This window comes from Pollicipes pollicipes, unplaced genomic scaffold, assembly GCF_011947565.3.
Source record: "Pollicipes pollicipes isolate AB1234 unplaced genomic scaffold, Ppol_2.1 Scaffold_3447;HRSCAF=4054_pilon_pilon_pilon, whole genome shotgun sequence".
Classification (NCBI taxonomy): domain Eukaryota; kingdom Metazoa; phylum Arthropoda; class Thecostraca; order Pollicipedomorpha; family Pollicipedidae; genus Pollicipes; species Pollicipes pollicipes.
The window spans coordinates 20,122,182-20,148,787 of NW_023596297.1; the positions used below are offsets into that span (position 1 = coordinate 20,122,182).

At 51.0% G+C, this 26,606-nt stretch overlaps 1 protein-coding gene across 1 annotated transcript in view; it reads right to left on the reverse strand.

Annotated features, from left to right (window-relative positions):
- Positions 1–3,584: 3,584 nt before the first annotated feature.
- The window catches only part of LOC119091970 (paired mesoderm homeobox protein 2B), a 34,950-nt gene continuing 11,928 nt past the window's right edge, over positions 3,585–26,606 (reverse strand). The window contains exons 2-4 of the mRNA XM_037214911.1: positions 18,949–19,142; positions 5,576–5,780; positions 3,585–4,036 (exon numbers count right to left, since the gene is read on the reverse strand). Of these exons, the coding sequence (XP_037070806.1) occupies positions 3,747–4,036; positions 5,576–5,780; positions 18,949–19,142 (689 nt within the window). The 3' untranslated portion in view covers positions 3,585–3,746. The remainder of the gene's footprint in view (positions 4,037–5,575; positions 5,781–18,948; positions 19,143–26,606) is intronic.

Consider the following 26,606-nt stretch of genomic DNA (forward strand, 5'->3'; position numbering starts at 1 on the left):
AGTCATGCGGCGATTATGGCCAATAAAAATATGTCGATCGAGTCGTTAATATCTGACGTTCGTGAGCACAATCTCCAGATATAACGGCCGTTAACTGGCTCTTAATCAATGTTGTGCAAGGTGCGATGACGTAATCAAACAACGCCGTATCTAGGGGCATATTTACTAAACAAAGAAACTGCCTTGTTCTAGAACAGTCCTCTATTTAAAAGTGCACCAATAGTTATAAAGAAGTCTGCTTTGTCATATCTAATGCTTGTTTCAATATCTTCAAATGTTAAACATTGCCTTTAACAAAGGAGATGAAAGTGCTCAAATGCCTTACACCCAGGGTACCCCAAGGGAAATCAATTTATTGACCAAAACGCAATAGTCGGTGTATTTGCATGGACTACGGGCGATGTTAAGTGATCGCTCCCAGCACCGTTTAACTTTAAGCCACGCAATTTGCTGTGGCTGAGTTTCTACGGGTAGAGGTGCTTAGAGTGCCGCTTGACAGCCACGGAAAGCGAATAAAAACAAGGCTCAGACGGCATTGCTTTCGTATGTTCCAGAGATATGTGCGTAATATACATATATATATATATATATATATATATATATCCATTTATGGGACACGACGTCGGGTGGCGTCGTGTCTCATAAATGGAGCCCAAGTCACGACGCCGGGTGGCTTTGTGACTTGGGCTCAGGTCGCTGTGTCGCGTGTGGAACGGCTGGGTGCGGGGAGCAGGACGACCTGTCACCGGTAGGCTGGATGTGATGGCGAAGTTAACGGGTCACTGGGGGACCCAGTAAATAGAAAAGCGTGTAGGCTATTTGTCAAGACTTCAATGTGGTAAGGGGTAACCATCCACTAGCAATGAACTGTTTCTGTTAGACCCGCAACTGTCGTGAGTTTCGGGTATGCGTCGACTATTGACACAGCGGGCCGTCCCAACAGTAGCAAAACGAGAAACGCACGCAATTAATTGCTGAAACTTGACGTAGCATGCACATAACAGCATATGTTCGGCCATTATTTAAGGAGGGGAGGGCCGAATCATGGTTTCACGACCTTAGGAGAAGGGGACCATTGCCCCTTTGCCACCCCCGGGATCCGCCCTCGGCACGGGCGACGGAGCTTTCCTAAGATGGGGGCAAGCACGCTGTTTAAATCACTTTCGTCTTTACATCGCCGTTGGGTCGCATAGTTACCTTCGCCGTTCTTGCGTTGTTTAGTTCACCTGATGTGGCGAGGATTAAGAGGGTGCTATCTTCTTCTTTACCACCCAGAAAACTCTCTGTCTGCTTGAACTAAGCGGAAAGCACGAGTCTGAATCATAGATTTTAAGATCCGCTTCAAATAAGTGCCAGTGAATACCAATATAGGCTATCTTTTATGGAATGAGCCTGGGCACTTCGGTAAATATTGTGAATTTAGATGCATTTTCTATCTTCAAAACTATGTGTGCTCCGATGGTGGGGACGTCGTTCTGCGTAGCTACTGGCGGACGGAGTCATATGCCTGTAGAAACCAATCAGCGGGTGTGAAGCGTGATATGTCAGATCAGGCCACACGGGTTAGATGTCGGTTGCGACCTTGTGGGAGCTGGCCTCACCCAACGACACTGCATAGAGCTTGTCAACCTGCACCAAATGCAAGTAATTGTGACCTAGTATTTTGGAACCAAGTCATGGAAGGAACAGCACTGTTGTGAAGAGTTTGTCGTTTTGGTATATTTGACCTGGCCGGACCTTGAACGGCCTGGCCTGAATGGATGTTATAAAAAAGCGCCACTGTATGCTTTGTGAAAAGATCCCTAATAAACACTAATGTAAGGAGGTACCTTATGATGCGTGTTCTACGACAAACATACCTATGCTGCCGGGTGCTGGAGGAATGCGGCGTGCGGCGTTGTGACCACGAGGAAGAGATCGCCACTGATGACCTTTAAAGCCAAGCGCCTTGAGGTTTCCAAAGCGGGTGGAAACATTTGAAAACCGATGAATGAAATTATACCATCTGGCGTTAAGCGGCTGGAAAGCTACGCCACACAAAAGCTGGGCCTCTGTGACTCTCTCGCCCGGCCGCTGTTGAAATATCAAGAATAATGGGATCCTTAGTCCATGTTCTTGAAGCCGTTTGTTTGCTTTAATGTCTTAATGTTAAATGTTTCGTTTGTTTGTTGATCGTTTGATTTTTCACGGCTTCTTCTCTTTCCATAGATAGATGGTCTTATCCCGGGAGCGACGGATGTGAATTCGGTGCTGAAGGAGCTCTGGTGTTGCGTGAATCAGCTTTGGAGCTTGGTGCTGAAAGTATTGAAGCCAAATGCCTTACGTAGGCTATTCGCCTGGGAGTTAGTGGCATCGTCCACACCGATAAATTCGTATTACTACATGTATTTTTACATGATGTTAAGTAGGTTTTACATATAAACATTTGGCCAGGAGGCCACTTACGGTTTTCGGACATCGATTCACAGTTAACACCAACACGCCACAGAGACATCGTTACAGTGGAGCAGTGGAGCGGCAGTTGTTGGCTGTCCACAGTCCACAACAGCTCTCATCACCACGAATTTGATAACGCGATCGCCTGTTCACCTCCGCTAAACCACGCCAGACAACCGGAGCCGCGTCTAGAGCATCCAGTCACGCACGCGATATGGTGCACGGGTGCACGTGCACGACACTGTCACACGTACGGCGTGCACGTGCACGACGCTGTCACACGCGCTACTTGTCTCGGTCATGCCTGCCTCACGGGAGAGCAGCCTCGGCGTGGGCGTCGTGCAGTCGATGCGCAATCGATGCGTGTGCGGCGCGACACGAGCGCACCTTCAGTGACACGACACGGAAAGTCTCATATTCGCGTCGTGATATCGTTCATGCGTCAGGCATGCGACACCGACATGGGTGGGAGTGTCGAATGACACGGTCAAACGAGCGTGTCACACGACACAGGAAACAAGGCCCACAACAAATTAAGACGGTTTGGACACACATTAAGTGATATGATCCCGAAAATATGGGTCATGTCACACGAGTAACGACCCGCCGCGACGCAGCACGCCCCGCGTCACGCCGGCAACGACCACCTCACTCAAACTCAGCAGCATACTCGATGACAACTGGCTCACACTCGGACATGTGGCGCTTGGAAACGCCTGGAACAGCGCTAGGGCGGCTGACGGCGTTTCATGGCAGGTGACTCTCGGATCCCTGATGTCATCCCGCGTTGCGTGGCTTCGTCGTCCACCACGCGCACGCCTCTGTACGCGTCCTATTCCGCCAGGCGCGCCACCTTTCTCCTCCCCGAGATCGAGAACACAGAGGGCGCCGTGGCACGGACGGCGCTCCCGCCCGCTAGATGTCTCTGCCGACCCCATTCGGAGCCTTCCAGCGGTCCGTACGTGACCAGCGATGGTTCCCGCATTCGACGGGTCTCGCTCTAGACCGGCTTCCCGCCAGTTGACCGCCGGTGCATGACTGCGGGTTCCCCGACGGCCTTAGGCGTCTCGCCGCTCAGAAGAGACGGTAGTGGGTCAGTGCCCAGGTCTCGTCGCTCAGAAGAGAAGGACGCACAGAGGAGACGATGGTGGGTCAGTCTTCGGCTCTCGCTGCTCAGAAGAGACGGTGGTGGGTCAGTTACCTGTTTTCGTCGCTCGGAACAGACAGTCGCTCAGAAGAAAAGATGGTAGTTCAGTTCGCAGTCCCGCTAATCAGAGGAGACGGTGACGGGCCGATCCCAGCCTCGCCGCTCAGAACAGGTGGTGGTGGGTCAGTGCCCGCGTCTCGCCGCCCAGCAGGTAGGGCGCGGCCGAGTTCAGCAGGCTGGAGAAGGGTCCGCCGGGCAGGGCACTCTGCGGCGGCGGCGGGCCGTACACGTGACTGGCGGTGCTGAGTGGCGGCGGCGTGTTCTGGCCAGACCGGGGCGGCGGAGGCGGCGGAGGCGGCGGAGGCGGTGGTGGCGGAGGCGCCACCTGGTGCGGGGACGGACTGTTGGAGCTGCCCGCCACAGGGGCCCACTTGTTGACGTCCGGGGACGAGACTGAAACAAACATGGAAATCCATCAACGGGTGAAATGTGCGGCCCTTCGGGACTCGGATTGGCGCGAGGTTCTGCCACATAATATTGTTGCCTCCTAATTCAGGTACTCCCGTGAATGTACGCTGTTCGTTTGTTCTATTATATCAATGATTACATCTATTTCTAACGAAGAAGAATCAAAATGACACTCCCAAAACTCCTAATTGCCAAAAAAGAATATGTATAACTGTCAGTCGTCAAGGTTTTAATACCGAGCATGCTCGAGTAAAGAGTGATATTTTATGCTGTGGTATGTAAAAACACAAGATGTCTCAGTCTGATATCAAACATGCATAGACGAAGGTGACAGCTGCCTCATTCTCATCTTAATTTAAAAGATACCTTCACGACTACATATGTTTTAGGCATACCATATCTTTTCGAACCGAAGGCAGCATTTCGCGTGATCATTACATTACTGCGCCCGCGCTATTGAAATATCATTTTTCCACCCGCTCGTAAAACAATCTCTGGTATAAAAAAATTCAAAATCCATTTGTAATTTCATCACACGCTAGAAGGCATATTGTATTCCACAGCACATGATTAACCTGGCATTTTCCTCGCTTGTCGAGTGACCCGTTTAGAGTGCTATTGCATTTTTTTATTTAAAACACTAATGAGTATTAGCGTTTTTGATATCCACATTAAATGTTAAATGCCACCAATAAAATTGTTAATGAGTTCCCGCTATTGAAGTGACGGCTTTGTACCTCGTCTTTGGTTCGACCAGTACATCACTGTCCTTCTTAAGATCATTTGTACAATAACTTTGTTACTGCATTCCATGTACAGCATTAAAATGTACTGACATAACACCTTCGACGCGTCGGATTGACCAGCCAAAGGAGCCCGCCTCGGAGCAGCAGCGGCCGGCCGGGGACAGTTGAACGGGGACAGCGGCCGCGCGGACCTGGCACGCCCCAGGTCGGGGAGTCCCGTCCCAGGTCGGGGCGGCCCGTCCTCGAATCGACCGCGGGAACAGTCGGCGGCCGGGCCGCTCTGACGGCCACGTTTAATCTTGGAAATTGCCCGGCCGGCGCCATTGATCTGGGTTAGCGTCTGCCCCAGGAGCCGGGCGACGGCCACGCCGGCGACACCCGGGAGTAAACAGGTCCGCCGGTGCTGTCTCCAGCCCGGGCTCGGCCGTGCAGGAGTGGACAGTCCTAGCGACTCATAGCTCAGTGGCGCGCGGTATGTGGCCAAACAGGTCTGGTGGCGCAGGACACGGTCTGGTGCACCACGCAGGAGTAAACAGGTTCAAACACAGGGGACACGGGTGTGCCACGCGGATGTTAACAGGTCCAGTACCACAGAACGCAGCCGTCCGGTGTGCACCACGCAGGGGTTAACAGGTCCACTGGCACGGGACACGGGTGTACCACGCGGAGGTTAAAAGGTCCAGTGACACAGAACGCAGCTCAGGGTGTACCACCCAAGGATGCACCCAGGTCCACCGACACCCCGGTCTGGTACCACGGTAAGGCGGACGGGACGTACCTGGAGGGTGTGGTTTGGAGTCCAGCTCCTGACCGGGCGGAGTCGGTTTCGTGTCCTTGCTCTGTCCAGTCGGTGGCTTGCCATCCGTTTTGTTCGCCTGGCCGCCTGCGCCCGCGTCTCCCGTGTTGTTGTTGTTGACCGCCTGTTTCTGCTGGTTCATGCGTTCCTGTTTCCGGAACTTTGCCCGCCGGTTTTGAAACCACACCTGTGGACGGGGACTAAGGTCAGGGAACTGCATGCAAGGAAAAACTCCGTCGTGCACCGAAACCCAGCCTGAACGAGAATTTTTTCAGCATTCATGAAAACAACGAATCTTGCTACCATCGTCTCCGTCTCTGCTTTCACATTTCATATTTCACAGTGTGCCCAGGTCGGCCAAATTTGGACACGTTGTGCCCGGGAAGAGCCTAGGCCAAAATGCATGCCTTGTTCAACGATAAAGTTTGATCAATATACGCCGTGGGTTTTTCGCGTGCATTGCCTGTGTGGAAACCAGCTTTCACGCTGGCAATGCACGCGAAAAGTTTATTTTGTCTACCGAGGTAATTGCACGCAAAGTCTTTTCTGTCAGTTCTTTGAAGCTTCCAAGGGAAATACAGAAAAGAAGAGGAGCTCGATATCTCCCAAGTCGGGAAGTCTAACGGACCGTGTTCATATCTTCCTCAAAATAGTGTTTTCAAATTAGTGAGAGCATGGGTGCAACCACGTATCTTAGATTGGGAATAACTCAGCATTGGGTTATAACTTGAATCTCGGCGGACAATGTCACATGATAATATAATTTTGAGTGAGAAAACGTGGAAAACGTGCATTCTGCGCGAACGATGGGGGACAAAAACGCCTCCTGGGAAAAGTAGGGGAGCCGCTCCGCCTCGCCGTTCCACACTGGTAACACCCATTGAGTGAAAGGCACAAATAAATCATGAGTATTCCTACGTGCGCATGAGCACTCACATTAGCGTTGTGAGTTCAGAGATTTGATGCCGAGTTAATGACCCTTAGTATGCTAGGAGGTAGAGGTAAAACGACGTTACAGTGCGAATATTAATTATATTGACAGTACTCGACATCTTAAGCTGGGCTTATGATCACTCGTCGTCATAATCACGAGCGTTTTCTTGTTTTTGTGCAGTTCTTTTTGGTAGCAAACTGAGTTCTCTTCTAAAAATGTTCGGGCGGAGAGAAGCATTGGAAACTAAAGTCAAGCCCCTCTGTATCACAGCATGTTCCGTCTCCACTGCGGTCCGTAACGAAGTCTGCCTGCTATTCGAATCACGGAGTTGTGCTGCTTCATAATGCTGTGGGTAATGCCAGGCGTTCCAGAAAAAAATAAATGAATGCAGATCGTTCCTATTCAGACATTTGTTTGCGTATCAAGACGGATGATGCGTCGATGCAAAGAGCATTCCATGCTATTTTATATCTGACCGTTGAGCTCTCCATATCCCTCTTAGCGTGGAAAGTGCAGCACGTGTTCCATGAGGCCGCAACCTCCTTCAGGCTCTGTGCCCCCCGATCCTCCGCTGCTAAAATTAGGATACATCTCTGGCTTTCTGGGTCTTATGGTCATTCTGATATACTATTTCAGGTCTTAGCTAGTTTTGGGGCTCCGTGTGTACACCAATGAATTTAAATATACACATCGAAAAAATTCGGGGCGCTTTAGTTGGAGGAATGTGCCAGCCAGCTGTTTGGCTCCTCCGATGAACTATGTTTTGGTCAAAATTGCTATATAGCTCACTGTCCCGCTTTCTTAACCACATAAAGTGTTCGCGCTGAATTGTTGAAGACACTGGCGTGACAGATTTTTACCGCGGACTTCCTTTAAAGACAATCAAGGCTGGTTAAGGAACGCCTTACACCGATCGGCTGTTGCCGTCATTAAAACTCCTCAGCTATCCTGAAACCAGAAGGAGTCAATAACGCCTCGACCGTTGATGGCACACCAGGCGATGCGCTTATCGCCGCGCAGTGCTGCTTCGCTTGTCACTGCGCGGCAGTGCTTCGCTTCTCCCGCGCAGTGGTGCTTTGCTGTTCGCCGAGCAGCGGTGCTTCGCGAACTTCTGCGGGAACTTCGGCAGACCAAAAATGATAGTGTTGGTTATTGACTTCACTGCCTAACTGAAGTTGGACCTCATCTTTAAATCAAATCTGGTCGATGGCTGAGCGGTTACATTCGCACTGGGGAAGAAGCAGGCACTGTGGTGCGCATGCGCGTCATAATCAGCTGGTGAGAGCTTCTGATGCATATGGGATCAGCTTCGGCTCTTGTCCTGCCTTCCGACTGGTTTTGCTGCAGCTTGGTTTGGCAATGGCTTTGCTACAGTTTGTCTCCTGCCGGAGCCAAAAGAAACACTTTCTGAGGTGGAGGGGCTCCACAGCAAGGCTCTTGCTTTTGCAACCTCGGCCGGGGCTCTTTTGGCTCGTTTCTATAGGCTAATTTCACCAGCCGGGTTTCAAGTCTGCTCTACGTTTAACTACTGGATATGGGACACAATAAGTTTTCTTGGTAGTGTGTTCCTTTCAGTTTTGACGATCGATTTCCATTCGGAATTCATTTTACTACTTTTGGTTTTTTATGTGCCGTACACGGTAACACGGCCTCTTGAAAATGGTTAACGTATCACACAAAACGCCATTGAGATGGCCTTCAAACAAGTCATGGAAGAGTGCTGTCATTTCGTTTAAGGAACTCTATAACGAGAGAAGATGCGTCCTTTTTCGTGAAGCTCCCGGTACAACGCGTGGGCGTATTAGAAGCAAGTAAATATTGTACAAAGACTAAGCAGTTTGAATACTTTAGGAAGAGTATGAAATAAGCAATGTAACTGGCAACATCCATGACGTTGACTTAGCTATGGGCGGTCCTGCGCTCGCTGCTCTGTCAGGTAGGCCGTCCGGAATACCACAGATATATTCGGCTTCCGTCGCCACGCAGACCGAAATCCCTGAAGTGGTCCCACATGGCCTGCAGAGCAACCCCTTCCTGGTGCCCTTCACCAACACCAGCCAGATGAAACACTAACACGCGCGCCCGGTCCTGCTGCGGTGGCCATCTGTCGAACCCGCTCTGTCGCCGGCCGGCCAGCGGCCTCACTCGGATACAAGATAAACACTGACAGACGCGTGCCATCCGGAGCCCCTTCGACCAACCCCTTCTCGCCACACTGCGTGAGGGACAGGGATGTCCTCAACAGCTCCATGGCTTTTGGGCAGCGCAGGGTGCGCCTTGCATTCGTCTGCGGTGCGATAATTCACTAATTGATTCCAGATTAAATACAAGCGCGCACCAGCGATTGGCCTCGGGCAAGTGAGCGCATTGTAAATGTTTAACTCTCCGGACGTTCCGAGCCAGCGCGAAACCCTTCGTGTCAATCAAGCGCACCACAAAGGCGTTTGATCCAAATGGGTTAAAAGCTGCCAACGCGCTCTCATCTATAAACTATTGGATTTAGCGGGCTGATCAGGACGGAGGGTGAGGGTGGCCGGTGCTTTCACAGCTCCAGTCAGCCCGATGCGCGGGGCGCCGTCGCGCCGGCGCTCTCCGGGCAGGCGGCGGCCCGCGCCAACTGGCAATTAGCCCCGCTGACGGGATTAGCGCCTGCATCGGCCGCGCCGCTGTCACCTAATCGCGTTAGCCGCGCCGGCGCGTCCGCACTCGCATCACACCCGGGCGCGGGCGCGCGCGACGGCCCGGAAACGTGACGTCACAACACGGCTGATGCAGCTGCGATCACCGATATGTGATGTGATGATCACCGCTTGTGATGGCTGGCTCCGTGGGTGTGTTCGCGTGGGTGTTGAACTACAGATACGTCGTCAATGTCTCATCTCTAACTTTTTGTCGGGCATAGAATACCCAAAATGTGATTCGATTGATGGTCACCGGTCACCCTGTCTGATAAATGGTCACTCGGTGGCACGGAAGAACGGCGGGGCTCGGAAGGCGCTGGCACGGCTGCCCTGGTGGCTACCCGGTGGTCCTGGTAGCTTGAACATAGCGGACGTTGAAAGCGCGATTCTCGCACATAGGCTGGAGTTGGGAGTGTACGTAAGCGCGGATGTTACATGCAGTGCGCGCATGAAGTTGTCACCCCTCTGGGACTGTTTATATACTCCAAAGAAGAACTTTCAGAGCATGATTTTTTCGTCTGATCGCATGCCTTAATGAATATGAAAATTGTGGCTTCATATTAAAATGCATATGTTAATGTTTGCTTCGTGGTTCCGCAAACATGAGCCCAGTTTGGACCCGTGGCACTTCATAACATGCATTAGATACGGTAGGAGCTCGAGATAACGATGATGTAGACATGAGCGTCTCAAAAGCGCACCGTGTGTTGCCGGCGGGGTGATTAAAATTAATGAACACGTGACATTGATCTTCCCATCAAGCATGGCAGCAGGTGCTCATTCGTGTCATCGGATAAGGTACAGCACGAGTGCAAACATGCACAACGCATTGCTACAGACCGCAATTGATAATTTTTGGGGAGGTTGACTGTAAGCACAAGGTAATGAAGCGAATCACATAAATTTGTCATCCCTATAAGCGGACCAGCGCCGGGCGGCAAGCGTCATTCTACACCCAAAGAAATTTCATACTTTCACAATATCACTCACCGCCCATTTCTATTCTAAGGGCGTAATTCTACGTGCGAGTTCTTGAACTTCCCCAATTGAAAATGTCCCCGGGAACGGAAATCGGAGTTCATGTTTAATTCAGCTGCGAGGCCGCCCGCACGGCGCCGCTACGTGCGCGGCCGACTTTCCTTGAGTTCACCGCCGAGCAGCGACCGAAATCCTTGAGCAATCCACTTTATGTGGCTGTTGCTGGAAAATCGTCTAGTTAGCACAACACTGGCAGACCCTTCGGCTTGTTTGCGAGCGACACGTGAGCTGGCGCCTGATGAGGGGCCGAGGCCGGGGCCGGGGCGGGCGGCGCGGCCGGCTGGCCGGGGCCGGGGTGGGGGCGGATGGTGCGGCGCGTTGGCCGGCTGAGCCGGCCGGATCAGCCGCTGGCCACACACGCTAAACGGCGGCGCAAACAGCCGCGCACAGGTGTCACCGGCGGGACCTGTCGCCGCCCGGCGCGCCACGGTCCGACGGCGGCCGAGCGCCCATCTGTCACTGTTGACACACCGGCCGCATGTTGTTAAATCGCTATTCGATGATGAGGTCGGAGCACGTGCGGCCATCTGGCGAGCCGGTGACTGGCACGGGCGGCGCTCGGCGGAGCCCGCTCGTTCGCGCGGGCCAAAGCCGCTGCTGTCGCCGCGGTGGGCGGCGCGTCGGTGTCGGCGGAGGGCCGATGACGCCGCGTTCCGCTGACCGACGAGGCGGGCGGCCGGGCTCGCGTCTGTCTGGCACGTGCGCCGCGCTCGGCCACGGCGCTTTCATTAGGCCCGATTGGTCGGGCCGGGACTGGCCGGCCGTTTACATGTAATCGGCAAATTGGCTGCCCTGGCGGGCCTGACACAGAGCAGCAGTGGACGCGGCCGTCGGTGCACCTGCTCCCCTCCGGCGCCCGGTGATAAATCCTTGTGAAACAATGATGCCACTTGCTGGCCGATCGGCAGATAATGATGGAGCGTTCGCACGATTAAGTAGCCGTTTGCGTGCGGTGACGCTTGCGAAGCAGATGTGCACTGCGGGGTCCCCCCGCGCGGCCCACGCGCACCCTGCCTATCCACCACTGTTCGACAACACACCGCTGGCGGCGCGCTGTCTTGTTGTGCATCTCCCGAACGAAGGGCCCCTTTGTGAGGCGCGTTCCGGCACGCGCGCCCTTTGTTGCCATGGTGATTAATGGCGCTGGCCAATCGGCTCACAGAACAATTACGGCCGACAGCGATACAGGGGCTGAGAGTGGTGATTCAGTAACGTTATGGATGCCGGGTCCCGATGTTTTTTAAAACGACCATTTCTGGAGAACGAATTGGAGAGCGAGAAGCAGCGCGATAAATCTTTGAACGACGCCATTTTTGTGTGGGAAGCGAGCTGCAAAATAAAGACATCGTCAGTGAGCAGTACTCTTCGACCGACACTGGTAGCGCTCATTTTATATGCTTTATGCGGATGAGCAAATCAAAATTTCTATTCGTCCATTCATAACAGTTTAAATACACGATAATTGACAGTCAGTGATGGAGAGTGGTCTCACAAAAATTATGAGCCTTGTTGGACGGAATCTTACGTGAATATGACGAGTGCTTCAGTCGGGAAATGTGCATACGCATACCGCTGTAGTAGTCTGCACCCACATAAATCGGTTCGCAGGCATAATAGGCACCTACGTTATAACGACAGAAAACTGAGTGTCAAACTGGAATGAAAGGTTGTGCGCGCGTCATTAGCTGTGTGGGCACCATGCAGGTAACGGTGAGAGATAGGGAACGAATGTCGTTCCGTGAAACGACCAAACGACGACTGATAATGATATATGAAAATATGATGCGCTTCCCAGCTCAGGGTGAAGCCAGCGATTCTGAAAAATCCGCTCAGTCCATTATTTATGTGATGGCGCTCATCGGAACCCCACACTGGGTGAGAGACGATGAACTTACGCCTCCGTTGTACAACTCTGCACTGCGGAAATGGAAGCTTCCGGCAGGGCTGTGCGTCAGTAAAGTTGCTTTAGATAGATCGAATCTGTTTCTTAGATATAGCTGCTTGAAGCGAGTTAATCGTCAGAGGAGCCATAAATAGGCTTCAATTCAACTCAGCATAATGTGATCATAATCAGCTCGGCTCTGCAAAGCCTTATGAAATCAATAAAATGGGTTAAAGAAAGGCGAAGAACAGATTTCCTCCCGCATGTAATGTTTTCGAAGTTTTTGGTGTTCCTGTGAACGCTTAGCTATTTGTGCCAAATATTCGGGGCCAGTGCCACTCCAAAGAGACGCAAAGCCTCATCCATGCCTAACCTGGCCCAGAGCATTTGAGAATCGAATCAAACAAATGGTAATGAAAATAATTTATGCAATTCTCATTGAGAAATATGCCCGTCTACTGAGCATGCATCCAGGCATGTACCTGTTAAGAAACTGGACGTTGACATAAAACAATTGCCTTCCTTCGTAAAAGCAGACAAGTGCAGCGTCCCTAGTCATCTTGTTAATTGAGCCAGGTTACCACTCTCTTGCAATGAATAAACTTCATGACCAGATAAGCCTCGCCCGGTTGGCCGCGCGTCGGGTAACGTCTTCTTCAAACAGCCATTCCGGCAGTGTTGATGACAGTGTCTTTACCATTCGGCGCAGGTCATTGCGCATGTGTTTGCGAAAAACGGGCTCAGGTTATACGAGGCAGTTAAAGGTCCCCGAAAAGGCAGTAAAGGTATGCGTTAAGCAATCACCGTGCTTAGCAGTGGCATCTACCGCTTCGTGATCTACAACTATTGAAGGAGATTGTCATGTCAAGGAGGTTGTTTGTCATGTCAAGGAGATTGTTTGCCATTGGATACATCCGACAAAACCGCCTGTGCACTTTGGAATCTGTTAACACAATAATTTTGTCCAAGACCAAAGTCCTCAGATCTTTGCAAACTGCGACGTTTAGGAATCTATACACAAAACTTTTATTTATATCTCAAAGACCAGGTAAAGTTGTGCATCAAGCGGGCATCAGAGCGCGCAATATGGTTAGTTAGAAATTGTTTGCACGATTCACTGTTATGAAACAGCACCATCTTATAGCCATGGAGCAATGGTACGCCTGCCCTTTAAAATCATTTCATGTTTGCTCAGCAAGGTTTGGCATAACGTTGGTCAAAACACCCACGTGGTGGTTGCGTGGTTAAATGGCTAATGGATATACATGATTCTCGGTCGCTTTCAGACAGTTTCACGTGTTGATTTTAACATTGCATGCCACCTGCCCCGCCTTTTACGAACCAGAGAACGTGCACTTCCGAAAATGTTATTTCCACGAACGAATTGGCCAATAGGCGAATGAACGTTTCACAAAACGGGTGGCTGGAATCAATTTTTAATACATCTTTTCAACCGTCGCAAAAGGATTAATGTTCAGCATTCCCACAAAGTCTGTCGGAAAAGTCCATCTGCGAGTTCCATGGTCTCCACGGACTTGGGTAAGAGCACCCATTTGCATGTGCTTTTAGCCGCGCTGCTCTCGGCTTGGGAGACATGTCGCAGCCTGAACATGCTGAGGGGAATCAGGCTATGGTGCGTGCCATTTAGGGGACTCGCCACACTACCACTTAAATGCGAAGGAGAGGTGTTATTTTGCGAGTAGATTTCGGCGTTGCTTTTATTCTGTGGAAGAAACTGCGGTGGATGCGCGGAACGGAGTCGTTTTCTTACAAAGCAAGTAATCATTTACTTGAATTTCTGAAATAAGGTTGCCACTCTGCGATAAAATGCTTGCAGTTGGGGAATGCATTCCTACGCAGATCTGGTAGCGTTTTCAAAAGTTTCTTTGAAATTTCCCATCTTGGTGTATCGTTTCCTTACATACTCTGCTACGATACTTTCCATACCACTGCTTTCCCGCAACGCTGTTTCCGTCCGTTCGTCCGAACGAAACCATGCTAGGTTCGATCAAGACAGAGAAATTATGAAACCGTACTAGGTTCGATCAAGAAACGATGCAAGTGGAGTCTGAATGTGTGGTGTGGATGGTTGGGGTGGGAGGGAGGGTAGAGGATGGGGGAGGGAAGCAGGTGGGTCGCATAGCGTAACAAATAGGACGTCCGATCTGCTTTCTTCAACTCGCCTTTTGAAGGGAATTGTGCTTTAAATTTGGGGTAGGCAGGGGGGAAAAATAATTGTGTGTCTCCCGTGATCCCCGTGCGCACATCTACGAGGATTATGGCAGCTGCAATGCCTCGCATTAGCCCAGGTTAGAAAATCTGTATTCTAAAGACATTCAAAGACGGTTGAGCAGTACTCTAGGTATGGTCGATGCCTATTTGCCGAGGTTACAGTCTTTATTATACGTGTGTACATACACATGTATATATATATATATATATATATATATGTATATATATATATACGTGTTCCACATGGAGGGCACACTTGCATGCTAAACTGCAAGTATTTATGACTATTTACATCTTAGCCTATGGCATTAGAAGAGTTTCAAAATACCGGCGGAATATTTAAGTGACGAAGTTGTAGTCTATGATACAAGTTTGAGCTTCTTCAGCTTGTGCTGTAAATCGGTTATGAAATAATGTATTTCTTAAGAGGTGTGGACAACTACAAACCGAAAAGACCCGACATGAATGAAGCATTAACTTTTGAATAAATAAATGTTTGAACATGAGGGCTCAGGTGAATTTGTGTGGTGCATATTGCATACAAAACTCACGTGAGTTTTTCGTGAATGAACGAACGCGAACATAATTCTCACTCGGTGGTTTCCAGCACAGGTAAAACAAAAATACTGAATTTAAGACGGTGAATTTACTGAAATGTGTTTTCCGTAAAAAAGAATATCTGAGCCGCGACGCACAAGCGAAACTGCACGAGCAAAGCTGGGCACAATTTCGTGTAACGTATTTTCCCAAATCATACTTCGCATTATGTCGGGAAAGACACAACGTATCATTTTTTTTGCACCCCAATCTTCGCACCATTAACCTTCCCAAGATCTAAACTGTGTAAGAACAGGTAGGCTGTAAGGACAAGTAGTTATGCACAGAAATTCGTACTTTGTAGCTTCAAAAGGGGATAAACTTGCATGCACTCGTAATGCACTTTACCGCTTGATCCACGCTACCACAATCTTTATAAGTATATAATATCTGCGCTAAGTAAAAAATCGCATCTACCGGTTTCACACTGCGTGTTCTGGGAAAGTTCTACAGATTATATGCTCTCTGTGCTTGCAGTCTCAACGGCTCCTAGTCGTGATCACGAGAGTAACGCACTGGCTCAGGGGTTTCTCACTCACGAGGACGAAATGGGCCGATTGGCACAGCGGTAACAATTTGAGAATTTCCGGGCACGAAGGCGTCGTAGCATCTCACAGACGCATACAGCCATCACAAGGTGCGCTGCATGGCCTTATAGACGACCGTGAGGGCAACCGTGAGGACGATGAGGGCAACCGTGGGGACGACCATCAGGGCGTCGCAATGTCTTGTGAGCATCCATTTTGATAATGGGTCCAATGCAGTGTCGACACCGTCTCTATAGGCGTCCATCCTCCGTGACGGATACTCGCAAGTCCGATGGCGGAGCAGAGAACTCCGGTAAGGCAATGGTGCCAGCAGACCATGTGGAACCAGTTGCAGTGAACTGCATTATCTCAGGAAACTCCGATTATGAAGCCATTGCATTCCGACGAGCATCAGGAGTGCCTGTTTAGGTGGAGGGCCCGCGTTGCGACTGAAGAAATGAGCAAAATTGGTTGCTACGTCATATTTTCTCGCGCGTTGTCATCACAGGAAATGGAGGTGGCAAGTTTCTCAAATATTTTTTTTTCGAAATTGAGTGTTGCACCCGTGGCGTTACATGGGAACGAACATTTGCAAGAAACATCTTGCAAAGACGATGTCCTCGTCCCTAAACTTTTGACCCGGGGCGGGACAAGCACCAGGTGACATCAAAATAATCCAGGCATAAGGAACGAACGATGGGAAAACGAGCGATGGGAAAGATATCATAAAAACGGAAGAGGTCGCGATTTCATGCGCGTGTAAATAGTTGTGAGTGCACGTAATCCTTTAACTTTCGCACCTATGATGACGCAGGGATATGTTGTGAGATATGGGATATGTATAGTGTCTTTGGATATGCTTTGATGACGCAGGGTATGTTGTTTCGCACATTAGCGTGCAGAATACTAGATTAAAAAGCAACGGAGAACTTTTCGCCGTTCCTGACCGTCGGTATGCATACTTGAACAGAGGCGCATCCAAATGGTGGTCCCTGGATGGAGGCGTCCCCCCTCCCCTCTTATCAAACTTATTACTTGCGTTAAAATGTACGTGACCAAATGCTGACAGCCACAAATTCAACGTGTTATGTAAAGCTAATCAGACCGAGCCAATGTGATGTTGTACGCCATGCGAAAAATTTCGCGCACCGGCGATTTGCTAAACTAGGTCTTCAGTGAAGTTTTGTTTAGCTGTACCTCCATCACTGCAATGTTTTGCAAAAAACCCTGGATTTAAGGAGGTCTATGAGCGATAAAGGTTCACAATACGTCCAGGTTCGGAGGCTGGCGTTACATTTCATTTCCCCTAGATATTTTCGGAAAGTTTGCTGATCTCAATCCTAGGATGTTCAGCTTGGTTCAGCAGTACGGACCATAGAAATCACGGTATAGCCGTAGTTCCATAAGCTTTGGAGCGTTCCGATTCCATTTCAGACTTGGTAGGAAAGCACCACCTTACCTCAGATGCTATCAGAAACATACGTTTCTGATATACGTTCAGTTTAGAGAAACATGCTTGGTTAGAAAAGCATACGTTTCTCGACATCAGAAACATACGTTTCTGGTGTCCCGAGGCAACGCTATGGGGTAAGTAAGTGTTTGGACTCAAGAGAGACCTTATAAAAGGAACTATCTAGCTCAGGCGTCACATGGTGTTACTAATTCGAGTCCTTTTTCCTGTCTGCGTCTGGCAAGCTCGGAAAAACTGCGAGCCGCCGGATGGGTCGCATGACGGTGTACCCAAGCTCATTGAACGCGTGCAATATGAGATAATTTACGTGACGCTTAATGCCCCATGAGAGGTACGCCTTCCATCCCACTGATAGGCAGCGACTGGCACCCATCCAGCACCATTCGCTATTCATCTATTTGCATTCCACACTCACACATCGTGATCAGCACGAGCTCAGGCGATGCTCCGTTCCCCGGGCACAATGAGAGAGGTCGCCTAATCGCGGAGGGCGCCGGCCGGTAATCGGCGGCGGCGGCCGGGCGGCGGGCAGGGTTACAGGCCGGCCGCGTGTCTCGGCCGAGATCAGAGCCGGCCGGTCCCCGCCCGCCCGCGCCGGCCCTTCCGCCGTCGCCCAAATGAGCGCCGACAAAGCCCGTAATCGCGCCGGTGCTGTCGGGGCCGCGGCGCCACCGGCGTCCGGGCGCGCGGAGCGATCCTATCGCCGGAGGGCCCGCGCCGGCGAAGCGCCGCCGCCGCGCACCGCTAATTCAATTGGACGCCCGATATGGGAACGGGCCCGACCGGGGCCCGCTAGATGGCGCGGAAAATCAGATGACCGATCTAGCGAACGGTGAAAGGCGTGAACTGGTATTGTTGACGCTTGTCGGTCGGTTGCGGGGCGGCGGGGCGGTGCCGGCGCGCCGGCGGCCGCCGCAGTGGCGGCACGTGCCGCGAACCGGGGCGGCCGCGCGGCAGTCCGCCTCAGCGGCCACCGGCTCCGTGACGAGTGACGCCGTGATGAGCGTGACGGCGAAACGCTGACGAGGCGGCGACAAAGAGCCGTCACTGACACGTCGTGGGCGGGGACCGAGCGCGACGGCGCTGGCGGCGCAGTGACACGGCGGGCGCCGGACGCATGCTAATCCGCAGGATTGCTGCGTCCAGGGCCCGGCTCGGCATCCGGTCTGAGCCGCACGGCACGAATGCAGCGCATGTAGAGTAAATTTCCTTAAAAAGAGGAAGTATCGAAGCTCGGACGGCGTAATGTAGCACTCCACTTAAAGAAATCGATGGGCACTGTATTAGATTGAGGACGAATGCTGTCAAATACTTCGATTTGTCCAGCTCTGTTGTACTCCATCAGATGAATGTCTTTGTTATCAACATCAGCCCTAAAATGCTTGCTAGCTAGCTTGATATCGCGACCAAGCCAAAAGAAGCCTTCTGATGTCAAATGGAGGCCGTATGATTTGCTACTCGACCAGAAAATGGAATGGGAAGTCCCAACGCCCTCCAAGTTCAGACATGGCGTGAGCAGTTTGGGGCAGCCCTGACACCAAGACGTTTAAAATAGTAGTAGCTTAGTTTTGACACAACACTCTGTAAATATCCACAGGTAGAATACAGCAGATCAGTCATGCGGTAAGCAGTTATCTACTTGTTTGTATCTGCTAACTCGCCCACGGTCACAAAAACCTCTGCCAGATCCTCTTGTAATCTGCCCACGATACACAATGATGAACCTTATTAGCTGGATACGCCGGATTTTTTGCACACGGGCCAGATGATTGACTGAGAGCGTGGTAGACAATAAAATATATGCATATCTGTCAAAGTTGTTTTATAAGATATGTGATACTTTCTGACTGCCAAGGGCGTAGAGTCGCACGAAATTAGAAAAAAACGCATAGTATATGTAAATCCCTGCCGTCGGTTAATGGGCCACGTCTGTTCAGCCGGCCAGATAGCGAGTTATTAGACTGGGGAAACTTAGGCTAGAACAAGCACTGACCTGGACCCTGGCCTCCGTGAGGTCGATCTTCATGGCGATCTCTTCACGGGTGTAGATGTCTGGGTAGTGAGTCTCCTGAAAGGCCTTCTCCAGCTCCTTCAGCTGCGCCGACGTGAAAGTGGTGCGGATGCGCCGCTGCTTCCGCTTCTCCGTCAGCATGGTGTCGTGGGCGCTGTACATCTTGTAGGGCAGTCCTGCCGGCGCGGCGGGACGGCGGGTCAAAGCCGGGCCCGAGGCCGGTGAGCCGCCGGGCGGCGCAGCCTCTTGCGAGGTGGGGGGGGGGGGGGGCACACGCAGGCAGCTGAATCCGTGCAGCAGCGAGGAGCATGGTGTGGGGCGTCATGGTCGAACAGCTGTGTTGGGGCTCTGACGGTGCCCGCTGCCAACCATGGTTCGGCGTCACTTTGCCAAGTAGATGTCATACTGATGACTAATGGTTTTGCATGTCGTGAAAGAAGTCTTGATAGTTTGGTATAGAAATTGTTGGAGCGCACACACTGTTCATTGGTTGCACAGTTGAGCGATCATTGTTTTGTATGTTGGTACTTACTTTGGTTCACCGGCACGACAATACAAGACGATGATGAGCGTTTCGTAACCTAGAGGGTGGTAATGGCATGGCTAAGCGCAATACGCCACAGGCTGCGGTCGCAGCTGAGGAAGGCTGATTCAGAGGGTAGTCACTGCCCGTCAAAAATTCTGGCCACTTCTAAACTGAAGAAAAATTATATGAATAACGACAAAATATGCAGCCTTTAATATCAATTACTATTTCCATTATTCTAGAAATCTGTATCTGCATCGATCAGTTCCATGAATGGCAATTTTACTATTTATTGCTCCCAGCCTTTATTGAATCTAACCCTGTCCCGTGAACTATGATTTTTTGAAGGAAATGTTCAAATTTTGGGGGTGTTGATCTGAGATGACCATCTCAAAAAAATTTGATGCTGGCCCCAATCCTGCCCTTCTTAAGACCTAAGCCCTTCTAGTTTCTAAGCTGCACGCCCGTGAAAGTAGGGAAAGGCACATCGGGGAGATTATTGTAAAATCACCTTGGCATTCATGACGTCATAATAACGTCATTCAAATACTGCTATTCCATGAGCCATGCGGTGATCAAGGCCAAAAAATATGATCGTCGAGTCATTCATATCTGGCTGGCTTCAATGTCTCCAGATATGAAACATTCCGTTGAAGCCAGGTTATAACTTCCGCGCTGGACACAGCATGTGGGGCACACTCATATCACAGACTCAAGTCTTTCTGAGCTTGATCTGCCTAAATTTTCCACCTCCCCCAGCTCCAAACATAGCGATTTTCACAACTGATTCTGCTGAACCATCTTGCACCAATTGGAAGTTTTCATGCCGCAGCAGCACACTGAGAGCTGACCCCTCTTCACAGCTGTCAGATGGACTGGTCGGGGCGACGCTATGGCATGCAAATGCCGATACAGAGCGCCTGTGCCGAAACATCTTGAGTTACGTCAGCCATCTCCGTAGCTTGAAATGGTTGCGCACTGACAGTCACGCTACCGACCCGCGGTATTCACTGGCGTAGTATCGCTGGCATTACTACCGGCCCTGACCTACAGCTCAGCGCAATACCACACCTCCCCCCGGGAGTCCCCGGTCGCACCGGAACCCACGCCAGGAACTCCTCGTGTCACCGCCAGGCGCCGGTCGGAGAGGACGCGAGCCACTCCGCCGAGGCAGGCAGACAGAGAACCACCAAGCGGTCGTACAGACGCCAACAGACGGATGGTCGAACCCCATAAACCTGGGACGGCCCACCTCACGTCAAACAGGAAGGCACTGGGTCACCTCATCTCTCCCACGTGGATGAGAGTTGGGACCTCTCCCTCTCTCTTTTCCAATGACAGACCGTTGTGGCCGGTGACGGCCCCTGGCCGGAGACCTCTCTCCTCTCCGTGTTTCTATGCCAGACCGCTGTGGTCGGTGACAGCCCCTGGCCGGAGACCTCTCTCTCTCTCCTGTTATATGCCAGACCGCTGTGGCCGGTGACGGCCCTGGCCGGGAGACCCCTCTCTCTCTCCGTGTTTCTATGCCAGACCGCTGTGGTCGGTGACGGCCCCTGGCCGGAGACCTCTCTCTCTCTCCATGTTTATATGCCAGACCGCTGTGGCCGGTGACAGCCCCTGGTCGGAGACCTCTCTCTCTCTCCATGTTTTGATGCCACACCGCTGTGGCCGGTGACGGCCCCTGCGCCGGCCCGGCCGCCGGGGCCCGGGACACGCCGGGCCGGGTGCGGCCCGCCGCCGCCGGCCGCGGCCCGTCGCAGGCCAGCCTTCCGGCGGCCACTGATCAAATTATCGCTCCTCATACAGCTGGCCGGCCATAATAAAGTTTGTTTGATATCACATTATTTCATTTATCCCGTTGAAGCGTCGGGTAACCAAGTTAATGTCGGTAGAAACTGAGTTATAGAGTTATAATGTTTGTTGTAAGAAAAGAAAGTGGCGCTGGCAGCCGCGCTCGCCAGGCCCTATCTCAGTTGTTGGACCGGGACGGCAGGGAGAGGTGGCTGCCCTTGCCGCCGGCGGTGTGGTGCTGGTGTGTTGCCGCTGTTGGTGCTGTGCTGGTGTGGTGGTGATGACCCCGCGGCCGTGCACCAGGCGTATGTGCAGTCTGGCAAGTGAGCGGGTGGCAGGTGGAGCGTGAAGCAGGCGCGGCCGAGAAGTGGCTCGGCTGCGGCCCGCCGTTGGCCGCCGGCTGGCAGTCTGGCAGTCTGGCCGCCGGCTGGTAGTCTGGCAGTCTGGCCGTCGGCTGGTCGTCGGCCGCCGGCTCGACGCTGGGTAACTGCCCCGCCGTTTACACCAGCGGTGTCTATGTAAGCACCGCGGCACCGGCCGACTATTGGATGACCATGGACAAACCTCCGCTTCAGGAGGCTTGTATGTGTGACTACGTCCGCTGCGTGGCTATACCTCCTTGCATAAGATTGGTGTATTCGTGGAACAATCTTATATAAATCACCGAGTTCTAATGACCCAAATGACAAAAGAAGCATTGCAGCTCATTCCATATTAGATAGAATCTTGCCTGGTACGTGTTGTGTTTTGGGAAAAATAAAATGATTTTGGCCTTGAGCTTTTTATTTTTGTTAAATACTATGGGGGAGCGATGCAAACATTGGGTGACGGGGGATAGGAAAGTCTCTCCACACAGACGCAAAGCTCCACCCATGGATATGATACACACACTGGTTCTCCGTCACCTCTGTCGAGGAACATTTACTGGTTTAGCCGATTCAACGGCTGTTTGATGTCTAACAGCAGATCATCATACTGAATTTAGAGGAGCCAAAATCAAGTGACATATCAAAATAGAATCATCACACCGAAATGCAAAAAGTGTTCTGGTATCGGCAAGTCACAAATTTGGCAAAAATACTCAGGTCTCATCGTGTTAAAGGTTTGATATCAACACCTGTCCTCGATAGAATCATGTGATTTGCTGGTACGAAAATTTGAAAATTGTCAAGCGTCAAATTTTGCATGCTTTTTTGATAAGCATGCATTTATTATATCATGACACTTCTTTTTATATTCCTTTGTAAATGGAAAGAAGGTTGAAGCATTTTTTTTACTTCTACACAATCATCCAGGAACAAGTGCCTAAGAGCGTCTTTCCCGCACATGCGCGGCAAACAGGGTAACGTTTACATTGGGAACTCAAAGTTTGCAAACTCACACCACTCCCTGCTAAGGGACGATAAAATCAACGTATTCCATTAAGATGAAAAATACAACAAAAAATATTGGCGCCTCCCAGGTAAAAGGTAGTGGATGGGAACTCATAGTGATGGCATGCAACTGAAAATATGGCAGTGTCAAGAATAATGATTGATAGGTCGCCAATGCTAATGAAGTACAGCCAATATACTTAGTGTGAATTATACAGTGCAATATTTTTGTTTTTATTTTACATACGATGTAATTCCGCTCACGCTCTGTTGGAATACCTACATGTTAGCAACGCATGCATCGCACTAACTTCCGTCGAGAGCGTGGGAACGATATATGTATAGTTTAGACGTGCAATGCTCCCTGTTATTTTATAAGCGGAGAATGAGGCTAGTTGCTACATGGGGTGACTTTCACAGAGTTTATGTCTCAGGCACAGTGCGTCAGTACTATACGGTGTATATATATATATATATATATATATATATATATATATATATATATGCATATCATGTGACCGTTATATACACAACCGGATATATATATATATATGCATATCATATAACCATTATATACACTTATATGGATACATGGTTACAAATATGTACATATGTGTGTGATTTAAAGGCGCGCAACTGTCAACAAAAAGTTTTGTTTCCATCAGCCCACCATTCTATTTGCGCTCTGGAGTCCGGAAAGTAACGAACGAGCGCGTCTACATTGGTAAAGGTAAAACCGTGTTGTTTACCTAACCTTTGAAGCTGCTGCTGCTCGCGTTCGTTGTTTTTTACATTTGATGACCTTATTTCACCTGATGAATGGTGATTAACACTAAGGAGAGCTAAAATTTGCGTTGGGCTTCGTCACTGGGCGCGTGAACGGAGACGTGCCAAAGGAAATTTTAGGGAAAGAAATGTTAAGGTAGATAACGTTATCGTACCTTGCACAACGTTGATTGAGAGCCAATTGACGGCCGTTATGTCTGAAGTCGCGCTCTCAAACGCTAAACATGAACGCCTCGAGAATCATATTTGTCTTGGCCTTGATCGCCGCACTTATGGGATGTCAGGATTTGAATGACGTTATTATGACGTAGTGAATGCCAAGGCGACTTCGAAATACTCACCCTGATAAGCCTTTCCCCATTTTCGCGGGCGCAGAGTCCAAAAACTAGAGTGACTTGGGCCTTATAAAGGGCAGGATTGTAAGCAGCACCGAAAGATCTTCAAGATGGGTATTTCAGTTCATAACCTGTACCGGTAAATCATGCCCCGGGATAGTGTCAATATGTAAGCCGAGTGGGGCAATGTTTCATGTTCAAGTGAGGGAAACGGTCACGGCTCAGGGGCGGCGCGCTAGCCCGTGGGCACGCCGAGGGGGGTGGGACGCGGTGGCGCCAGCGAGTCGCACGCAGATCGTGTTGCGGGTGGCTCGGGAGGAGGATAAGAGGTGCTGCCCGGGGTGCGTAGGGGTAGTCTCCCTGTCGGCGTCACGTGCGGTAGTCCACCGTTGTGCGCGGGGTGGTCCAGCCGAGACTCCATGTGATCATCGAATACATAACCCCACATAAATGTGAAACACTTCCTTTAAGAAGCTAGGTTAGCCTGCCGATTAGAGACTGACCAAGAATCGCTCTGGACGTATGGAGCGCACATGCCTGAAAATTGAACTGCTGCCAGCTTATCAGCCTGATGCACGTCATCGTTTTTTTTCCAAATGTGTGTGTAGGTACCAAGATTAGGAATGTTTGAGTAACAAGAAATTGATTAATCTGTTATACGATTTCCAGAAATGTAAACAACGATTCGGTTCCTATTCAGAACGGATTTTGCTTCACTGGAATCATTGGCGGGACGATGATTAAACCATGCCTGCAATTCCCTGGTATTTGAATCGTTATATATCCCGATTCGAAATGCATTACTGGTGCGAAACGCTGCAGAGTCATTATTGATGCTTCCAGATTGCAATTCAGTACAAGTCTGCTAGGAAGACAAACTTTTACGGTCACGCTTTCGTCCCACACAAACTTTTTCATATACGAACGGAACGAATTTGTTTTCCTTAATGGATATCGGCCTTTCCTTGCCCCGATGAACTCAATGATCTTTCCCGAACTACCTTCTTCTAATCCCACAGACCCGTATTGCATGGGGGTTCCGCAGTGACAGCAGCCGTCTGTCAGCTCGCGTGAAATCCCACCACATGAGGCGATGACAAACAGCGGGCTTGGAGCAGAGCCCGCCGCGTCAGCCCCCGTCCCCGGCCACCGGGCTCGGACCGTACCCAGCCACGTCAGACCCACAATCCCCTCGACCGGCGGGCTCGGTCCAGAGCCCGCCACGTCAGGCCCCCGCCCGCCGGCCGTCGTCGCCCCACTCAAACCGGCCGCCGCCCGCCGAGGACAGGGATAATGGGCGAGTGGGCCGGCGGCGGCGGCCATTTTGTACGTGCGTCGGCGGCGCCCGGTGACGGAGGTACGAGTAAATCTCTGGGGTAGACGGGCAGGCCGATCAATGCCTCCGACGAAGGCGGTGGCGGCGGCGGCGGCGGCGGCGGTGCCTCCCCCGGCCACACAGCCGGCCGTCGCCGTGTGTCCGGGCTCGGGGAGAGCGTGCCACGGACGGCGGGGAGGCAGGCCGACCGAGAAGCGCGGCGGCGGAACGAGAGCGTGGCCGCGGGACGGGCACCCGAACCACGGGCGCATACAGGGCGACGGGCACGACACGGAGACGCGACAGCCGGGACGGGAGTGCGGACACGGGGCTCAGAAATGACAGGACAAACCACTGTGACATTATGTACTATATATATATATATATATTATATATATATATATATATATATATATATATATATATATGTGTGTGTGTGTGTGTGTGTGTGTGTGTGTGTGTGTGTGTGTGTGTGTGTGTGTGTGTGTGTGTGTATACTGTGTGTGTGTGTATACAGCGGGTCACATGAACATCGTACAATCCGCGCTGCTCGAGAACAGGTCGCATGGTCGCAGGTCCACATGACATGTCACTGGCCAATAAGACAAATTACATGACAAATGGCCAGTTCGTATTCCTGCGAAAAGGACCGCCGTCTACAGAGCATATGTCACGTCATCACGAAATGAGACGCAGATCGACGATTTACGAGGCACACAGGAACTCCACGGAATGTGCCCCCGGGTTACAACATAGGTCACATGTCCACAGTGAAGGCCGCAGCATCGCAGGAGCATCACAGATCAGAGGGTGCGGCTCGGAACCAGGACACAGAGGGCGGAACGTAGACCACAGAGGACGTACGAAAACCTCGGCCGGATCCAACCAAAGAGGACGTACGAAAACCTCGGCCGGATCCAACCACAGAGGACGTATGAAAACCTCGGCCGGATCCAACCAAAGAGGACGTACGAAAACCTCGGCCGGATCCAACCACAGAGGACGTACGAAAACCTCGGCCGGATCCAACCAAAGAGGACTACCGACCCAAAGAGGACGTACGAAAACCTCGGCCGAAGCCTCCTCACAGCGCCAGCAAAGACTGGGTGGCCAGAGCGGTCATTTTCATCGGCAAGGGTAGCCAGATAAGCCATAGGTATTCCAAATACGATTTGACCATTCTAAAATTTGGTAGTCGGAAATGTTGGTTGTAGTGATGTCCAGTGAGTAAAAAACTTAGAGGAACTGAGTACATGTACTGTCCGCAAAAGGTGAACTCAGAACCATGCCTTGAAGAGGCAAGGAAAGCTTAAAGGGAGGGGGAGTGCCCAAAAAGGCGTCTAGGTTTTTTAAGCGATGCATTTTGCTTTCTTTTACTACAGGGGCTGTTGTAACACAGATGTGTATTTGCAAAGAATGATTGGATCTCATTTAAAGCCCAGAAGTGTGTCAGAATTGGTTAGCAAATTTGGCCGTCTTGGGGGCCATACTCCACTCCCCCGGGACTCACCCAT